The sequence below is a fragment of the Mus caroli genome, chromosome 11, assembly GCF_900094665.2.
Source record: "Mus caroli chromosome 11, CAROLI_EIJ_v1.1, whole genome shotgun sequence".
NCBI lineage: Eukaryota > Metazoa > Chordata > Mammalia > Rodentia > Muridae > Mus > Mus caroli.
In genome coordinates, this window is record NC_034580.1 from 80,076,703 (window position 1) to 80,085,410 (window position 8,708).

The 8,708-nt window shown below is 40.7% G+C and overlaps 1 protein-coding gene and 1 long non-coding RNA gene across 10 annotated transcripts in view; one reads left to right on the forward strand and one right to left on the reverse strand.

Moving 5' to 3' along the window:
• LOC110304191 overlaps nucleotides 1-957 on the forward strand; it is a 1,960-nt gene extending 1,003 nt beyond the window's left edge. Inside the window, exon 3 of the long non-coding RNA XR_002379027.1 lies at nucleotides 581-957. This is a non-coding gene — a long non-coding RNA (uncharacterized LOC110304191). The remainder of the gene's footprint in view (nucleotides 1-580) is intronic.
• A 1,465-nt stretch (nucleotides 958-2,422) lies between these two features.
• The window catches only part of Ggnbp2 (gametogenetin binding protein 2), a 38,896-nt gene continuing 32,610 nt past the window's right edge, over nucleotides 2,423-8,708 (reverse strand). For all 9 annotated transcript variants that reach the window (XM_029483915.1, XM_021175750.2, XM_029483914.1 and 6 more), the window contains 5 exons: nucleotides 7,827-7,974; nucleotides 6,175-6,300; nucleotides 5,938-6,086; nucleotides 4,554-4,802; nucleotides 2,423-3,276 (listed from right to left, as the gene is read on the reverse strand). In XM_029483915.1, the coding sequence (XP_029339775.1) occupies nucleotides 3,073-3,276; nucleotides 4,554-4,802; nucleotides 5,938-6,086; nucleotides 6,175-6,300; nucleotides 7,827-7,974 (876 nt within the window). In that variant the 3' untranslated portion in view covers nucleotides 2,423-3,072. The remainder of the gene's footprint in view (nucleotides 3,277-4,553; nucleotides 4,803-5,937; nucleotides 6,087-6,174; nucleotides 6,301-7,826; nucleotides 7,975-8,708) is intronic.

Here is an 8,708-nt window from a genome sequence, read left to right on the forward strand (position 1 = left end):
ACGGGCTGGCGAGATGGCTCAGTGGGTAAGAGCACTGACTGCTCTTCTGAAGGTCCTGAGTTCAAATCCCAGCAACCACATGGTGGCTCACAACCACCCATAATGAGATCTGATGCCCTCTTCTGGTGTGTATGAGGTCAGCTACAGTGTACTCACATATAATAATAAATAAATCTTTAAAAAAAAAGTGTGAAAAACAAAACAAAACAAAAAAACAACAACAAAAAGAGAGAAGGTGTGATGGAGGCTAGAGAGATGGCTCAGCAGCTAAGAGCTGCTCTTCCAGAGGTCCCGAGTTCAATTTCCAGCAAGCACATGGTGGTGGCTCACAACCATCGAAAGAGGTCCGATGCCCTCTTCTGGTGTGTCTGAAGACACCAACAGTGTATTCATACATGCCTGATATTGCCAGCTGGTGGTGCATGCCTTTGATTCAGCACTCAGCAGGCAGATCTCTTGAGTTTGTCGCCAGTCTGGTGTACAGTGAGTTCCAGGTCAACCCAGGCTACAGAGAAACCCTGTCTTAAAAAAACCAAACAAAATAAAAACCAAAAAACTGTCTGATGTCTACCTTCTTCAGATAGCCATCCTTTATGATTGCTGGACATGGATAAGTAGCTCAAAGACCAGGCACGTGCCTACCACAGTCACACAACCCATGCTGACGCAGTCCTAGGAGGCTGAGGCAGAATTGTAAACCTGAGGTTAGTGTGAACAAGTGAGACCCTGAGTTTAAAAGAAAAAAAAAAAAAATTCACTTGGGGCCAGAGATGGCTCAAGAGGCTAAAAACACTGCCTGCCCTTCCAGAGAACCCTGGTTCAATTCCCAGCACTCACCTAGCAGCTTACAAAGGTCTGTAGCTCCAGCTCTAGGTGATCTAATATCCTCACACAAACACACAGGCAATCAAGAATACCAATGCATTTTTAAAATAGGAATAAAAATTTTTCACTCACTAAGCACCCATCTGGCTATCCTTCATTTGGCTGCAAGGGCAATAATTAAAACTATTGCTTTTGCAGAGCTTATGTAGCCAGGAGTGTAGTTCAGCTGGCAGAGTAAATGCTAAAGAAAAAAAGAAAAAAAAAAATGCCTAGCTGAGAGTATCTTTCCAAAGTTGTTTTGCTGTTGCTCAGTGATCTACAATCCACTGTAAAGACAATTCCAAAGCTTGATTAAAGAAATGCCATCAACTACCTATGGTGCGGTGACTCACACCTATAAACACATCATACATTCATGAGGCTGAGGTAAGAGGATCGTCTTCAGTTGAAGGCCAGTCTGAGGGGCAATGAGGCCTTACCAACAAAGGATGCCAATGATGAAAACGGAACCTAAGCATCACTGCTACCCATCTGGAATCTAATGGATAGGACGCCCCTACAATTCACTCTGGCCAGGCCCACTGTCCAGACATCATGTCCTACTACTTTGTCTGGGGGGCCAAGTATTGTCACAGAGGCACAAAGCCCTAACTATGCATTTGCAGTGCTATCCAAGCTAGTCTGTGTGTTGTGTGCCAAGTGCATTTATATGCAAGTGCCCAGGCATGTGTATGTACAGGGCGGAGTAAATTGGTGTGGCTCCTCAGTAACCGTCCTTCTTTCATGACATATGTAATGGCACACATATTTAATGCCAGAACTTGAAAAACAGATCTCCATGAGCTCAAGACTTGCCTAATCTACATGGCAAGTTCCAAAAACAACAAAAACCAAAAATACATTTATACATTTATTGGTGACAGACATGTACGTCACATGCAGTCAGAGTGGACAACTTGCAGCGGGGGAATCAGTTCTCTCCATGTATATCCCAGGAACCAGACTTGGGTTTTGAGGATTGGTGGCAAACGCCTTCTCCCCATTGCATCACCTTACTGGCCCCATCTTCTTTGAGGCAGGGTCTCTCTTTGGCCTGGAGCACCAGTCCAGTAGGTCAGCAAGCCAGTACGTTTCAGGATCTGTCTCTGATGCCCAGCACTGGGGTTTTTCTTTTTTTATCCAATTTTGTTTTTATTCTTTGACAGATTCATACAATGTATGTATTTAGTCCTTTTCCTTTTAATACCTATTACCCAGTCTTATCCCTCATGCAACTCGGGTTCTTACAAGCATCTGTCATCTCTCCATCACTGACCTGACCTATCAAATGGCAACAAAATACTACTCCTGGGAATCTCTCCCCTTCAGTACTCAAGACAGCTTGGGACAAGTGGTGATTGTAAAGCCATACTGAGTTCATGTTGGAAAACAAAGTACAATGTAGTCAGCTCTCAGGAATCCTCCTCTCCCAGCCTTAAAGGCTGATTACCAACATTCTGTCTTCATTCTTTTACGTCAATATGAACCTCTTTTAATTTAAGGTGTTTCCGTTGCCTCCTTGGGAATTTCAAGTCTCATGAGGAAGGAAGAGGCTAGCCAGTGTTTAAATGCATTTATTCTTTAAGAACAAGACTAGAAACTGCTTTTCTCAGTTATCAAGTCTCATCAAAGGAAGAATTCAGTCTTGGGCAGTCTGAATCTCTACCCTCATTTGCTCTTCATGCTCTCTCCATCAACAATGGTCAGATACAAAGTTCATGAGTGGCAAATACTAAAGTACCACCACGGTGAGTAGAAACATGTACACCACATTCTACTATGCGTATTAATAAATACTCTTTATTTTAAATTTTGCACATTGCCTTTAACATTTTGTCCAGATGCTTTGCAAGTGGATGTCTACTGTAAACCATATATCCAGCTCACTGTCATTTCTGTACAGAGGTGTAAGTACAACATTACTTTTGCCACTAAGTTGCTTTAGTAAGTCTCACAGGAAGAGAAACGTTTAATGAAGAGATGGCTTAAATCATAGGCAGGCCTGCGCAGCCACGAAACTAAAGACACAAGCCTGAAGAAAGAACAAACGAATGAGGTTACCTCCACCGTCTCCCAAAACAAGGAATCACATTGATTTAAGATTTAAGGTAAAATTTTGCCAGAAGTCACTAAATTAGGAGTTTTTAAAAGAGAAGGCGCAGTAGTCATCTTGAGTGTTTCATTGAAAGACAGAGCTATTTTATTTATTTAATTTGCTCCAGCCGTTGTCAGCCAGCCACTACAAACGGGCCTCTTGTGATCATTTAAGCGGCAGTATTTATTAAATTTCTCCTTCAGATGCTGTCGGTATTGTTCTCTATTGCTGTAGAAAGACTGGTTATTAGCCATAAATGACTGTATTTCATCTTGTGAGATAAAGATTTCCTCATCTGAAGTACATTCAGACTCATCCTGCAAATTAAAGCAGTAATTAAGACCATGACAAAGAATGCAAAACACTATGCTTGGTGGGGCAACTAAAAATTAAAGCAGCCTAGCTTTTTAAGTTTTTACCCAGCCACACAATTTCTACCTGGAATGCTTACAGAATAAGCACCATGCAGCCCGAAAATAAAACCTAACTCAGCGTGGTTTCAAACACTGAATCTATAATTGCCTCCTATATACCTATGAGCCTACCTTTTACCATACTTCTCTGCTTTTAAAAATGACTAAAAAGAGATGGATACAAATAATCACCATTTTTTAAATAAGCAGACTTATCTCTAGCTGGTCTTATATTGAAAAACTTTTTATCTCTACAAATTAAGTAAAAGATAACTTTTTTTAAAATTTAAAAAGTACGTTATATATTGGACTTGCAAACTTTATATGCCCCAGTACAGGGGAACACCAGGGCCAAAAAGTGGGAGTGAGTGGGTAGGGGAGTGGGGGAGAGGGTAGGGGGGACTTTTGGGATAGCATTGGAAATGTAAATGAGGAAAATACCTAATAAAAAATATTTTAAAAAGTACGTTATATAGAATCACCACTAAACTTTACGATATACACAAAAATGAAACAAACAATAAAAATCTTAATATTCCCAAAGACAGTTCCGCCAGGTGTAAATAATGGCAAGAATAGGGGTCTCTTCCCTTTCTTGTTCATGCTCAGGCACGCACTACACGGCGGACACTGGATAGTACAGCTCAACTCATCCCTTAGGAGGTGCTATCAACTTAAAGCTCTCCCAAGGCCAGTCATACTTTCTCCTATATGCCACTTGCAGGAATTATCTTGGAATGCAAGCTTTAGTTCAAGTTATTTTTTATTGTTTTTGTTCTGGGAGGAAAGATTATGGGAGGCTTAAGACAGGGTTTCATCCTAGGATGGCTTCAAACTCTATGTGGCTGAGAATGAGTCAAACTGTTATTCTTTCTCTTCCCTTGGGGTAGTGAAATTATACATATTCAATATTTTTTCCTTATCTAGAAGGGTGACTACTATACTGCCACATGGATACATTTTGTTACAATAACTCAGACAGATTCCTAGACATGACACCACTTCTTACTCTCCCAACTGCTCTAACTTTGAGACAAACAAGAATAAGACAATGTGCTCCAGGAGTCACAAAAGCCATCAGTGAAAGAATAGAAATAAAGTCATCTTTCATTTAACCTCTTCCTACCCTAAATCTTCAAATATATCCCCCAATACATAGTAAGATATCATGAACTACTTACAAGAAGTTCAACTAAGCTCTTGGCACCTTTTCCAGAGTCAGGACCAAATGACATTTCTGTAGGTTCTGTGAACTGTGGTACGCTTTTCCTATGCTCAAACCAAGGCAATGGCTGCCCACCCTTCTCAGTGCTGCAACAACTCTCAGGATGTGCATCTTTGGTCTTGTCACGGTGAAACACTGTGTGCATAGTGTTTCCTGAGGTCTCTCGATTACCTGGATCTGTAATACAGCTTCCAAGTTTTTGGATCTGAAATCAGGGCAAGAGATTTCCCAAGAGAAAAATGGAAAAAACAGCAGCTTATTATCCAAAAAAAAACCAACAAACATCCCAGGTGCTCAGTGCGCTCCAGCTTAGCCCAGACAATGCAGAAAAGACAGTCAAAAACAAAACAAATGCATAGTGCAGGGCTTGACAAGTCACAGCAAGTTAACAGCAGCCGCAGATGTTTACAGTCACTCACACCATTACACAGTATGCTAACCTGCTAGCTATATAATCTTACTTCATGTTCAGGGAACCTAAAACACTTTATTATCCTAATCTGTGTAAACAGGAAAACTAACACATTTCTCAAAATTATATAGCTAATTAAAATAACCAAGTATATTTGGTCTAGAGAGATGGCTCAGCAGGTTAGAGCACCTGCAGAGGACCCAGGGTCAATTCCCAGCACCCACATGGTGGCACAAAAGTCATCCTAACTCCATCCCAAGAAACCCTGTACTCTCTTCTATCCTCTGCAGGTACCAAGCAGGCATGGTGGTGCACAGACATACATGAAAGCAAAATATTCATACACATAAAATAAATAAACCTAAAGAAAAATAATTATAAAGTATTATAAAAGATTAGTAGCCTGAATTACGATTCACCAGGACTTCTGGACAAATAAACACTCCCTCCCCATAGTCATACCTACAAAATGAACAAGCAATGACACCACACAAAACACTCACTCTTGTTTGCTTTCTCAAGAGACGCTTCTCTGTGTAACCCTGGTTGTTCCGGAACTCACTCTGTAGCCAGGTTAGCCTTGAATTCAGAGATCCACCTGCCTCTGCCTCCCAGTGGAAGGATTAAGGCATGTGTCACTACTGTCCAGCTTAAAATACTCATTTTTTTTTTGTTTGTTTGGGTTTTTTTGTTGGTTTTTTTTTTTTTCTGAGACAGGGTTTCTCTGTGTAGCCCTGGCTGTCCTTGAACTCAGAAATTCGCCTGCCTCTGCCTCCCAAGTGCTGGGATTATAAAGGTGTGTGCCACCACTGCCCAGCTAAAATACTCATTTTTAAAAAGCCCTTATCATTAACCTATGCATGCCAACTCAAGTGAAATAGGTTGTTTTCACCTGCAAAGATTTGTAATTGTAAATCACCACACTTACATGTTCATCGCATTTCAACATCTTGCTTTTCTTTTTCTTCTTTTTATTTTTTCCTTTTGTGTTATTTTCTTCAGAATTTGCCCAACATTCAACACAACTATCACCATCATCTTCTTTGTCTTCACAGTGATGAACACAGGAATCTTCCCCTGTAAAGATTAATTAATAACCTTCCTATTTATGGTGTTGTATCAGCCATGCTATAGATACTAATTAGGAAGTTTAACCCAAGCATACCATGTTCATCATGGTTACAAATTCCCTCGGTGCAGGCAACATCTGAACCTTCTCGAGAACCTGTTTCACTTCCTTCCATGCTAGATGAATATCCACAGTCACTACCATTACAGTGTGGAGACATACCTGAAAATACAGCAGGTGAAAATAAAAATTAACTCAGTATCCAGAGAAAAATATCAAATTTTATTGCTTATAGAATGTAATGAGCCAGGCAGTAAATCCCAGCACTTGGGAGGCAGAGGCAGGTGGATTTCTGAGTTTGAGGGCAGCCTGGTCTACAAAGTGAGTTCCAGGACAGCCAGGGCTACACAGCCTAAAAAAAAAAAAAAAAAAAAAAAAAAAAAAAAAAAAAGAATGTAATAAAAGTATGATTACCATTTACATGTTTTGTGTCTTATAATAAATATTAAGTATCTGATGATCACATGATATTGAGGTGATAAAGCAACTTTAAAATTCTAATTCCAGCATAGCAGTGGTGGTACATGCTTTTAATCCCAGAACTTAATAAACAGAGACAGACAGATTTTTTTTTTTTTAAAGATTTCTTTCTTTATTATATGTAAGTACACTGTAGCTGTCTTCAGACACTCCAGAAGAGGATGCCAGATCTCATTACGGATGGTTGTGAGCCACCATGTGGTTGCTGGGATTTGAACTCTGGACCTTCGGAAGAGCAGTCGGGTACTCTTATCCACTGAGCCATCTCACCAGCTCCTTTTTTTTTTCTTTCTTTTTTTTAAAGATTTATTTATTTATTAATGTGAGTACATGAGTACACTATAGCTGTCTTCCAGACGAAGAAGTCCAGGCGAGGGCATCAGGGTGGTTGTGAGCCACCATATAGTTGGTGGGATTTGAACTCAGGACCTTCAGAAGAGCAGTCAGTGCTCTTAACTGCTGAGCCATCTCTCCAGCCCTAAGAACAAGTGTTCTTAACCACTGAGCTACCTCCCAACCCCACGACAGATTTTTTGAGATCAGCCCAGATTGCATAGTGAGTTCCAGGACAGTCAGGTCTAAAAAAAGGAACTTTGTCTTAAAAAGCAAAAAATACTAATCCCAGGGTTGGAGAGATAGCTTAGTGGTCAGGAGCACTGGCTGCTCTTCCAGAGTTCCTGAGTTCAATTCCCAGCAACCACATGGTGGCTCACGATCATCTGTAATGGGATCCGATGCCCTCTTCTGGGGGGGCCTGAAGACATCAACAGTATATTCAAATACATAAAATAGGTAAAAATTATAAAGAAACAAACAAAAGAGCCTAACTCCAAAAATCTCTAAAAACCACTTATATTTAAAAGAATATATCTGAATGTTGTTTTGGGGGAGGGAGGCTGGAGAGCTGGACCAGTGGTTAAGAGCACTGCTGTTCTTCCAGAGGACCCAGGTTCAGTTCCCAGCATCCACATGGTGGTACCCAAGTATCTGTAACTCCAGTTCCAGCAGATCCAACACCCTCACACAGACATCCATGCAGGCAAAACACCAATGCACATAAAATAGAAATGAATGGATAATTAAAAAAAAAAAAAAAGATTTTTTTTCTTTTTTGAGACAGGGTCCCTCTGCCTCCTGAGTGTTGGAATTAAAGGTGTGTGCCACCATGCCCAGCAAGAGTTAATTTGTAAAGATAATTCTTAACTCACCTTTCTTTATTTTAGGGGACCCCAAAAGATTGCCACTGCTCGGACAGGTACATGATGTGTTTTCATTGGTAACCATTACTTCTACACAAGTCTCACCATCTTCAGCACTGCCACAGGCGTTGCAGCTGTTTTCAATGAAGTCTGTTTCCTTTGAGGATGGACATTAAGAAATAATAAAAAAAAAAAAAAATTACTTGCATAATGGCTATATTTTAACTTCTAATTACTAGTTACTGTCAGTTTTAGGTTAAAAATTTTAGAGTATCCATATGAAAAATCACTGAGCCTATCCAGAGGCTCATGTCAGTAATCCCAGCATTTGAGACAGGAGGATTGCTTCAATTTTCTGAGAAAGGGTTTTTCTACGTGCCCCCTAGATGCTCTAGAATTGGGTGTATGAGGAGGCTGACCTCAAACTCATAGAGTTCTGCTTGCCTCTGACAACCAAGTTCTGGGATCAAAGGCGTGCACCACCATGCTTGGCTCCTGCTCTAAATCTGAGGCCTCTCTAAGCTGCATAGTAAGTTCTATGCTAGCCAGGGCTACAGAAGAGCCTACCTCAAAATAAATACATTAATAACAATAAACAAAAAATTAGGCCGGGCAGTGGTGGCATATGCCTTTAATTCCAACACTGGGAAGACAAAGGCAGGTGGATCTCTATGAGTTTGAGGCTAGCCTGGTGTACAGAGTGAATTCCAGGATAGCCAGGGCTAAGCAGACAAATGCTGTCTCGAAAAACAAAACAACAAAACAAACAAAAAATACAAACTAAAAACCAGAAAAAGAGCCGGGCGTGGTGGCGCACGCCTTTAATCCCAGCACTTGGGAGGCAGAGGCAGGCAGATTTCTGAGTTCGAGGCCAGCCTGGTCTACAGAGTG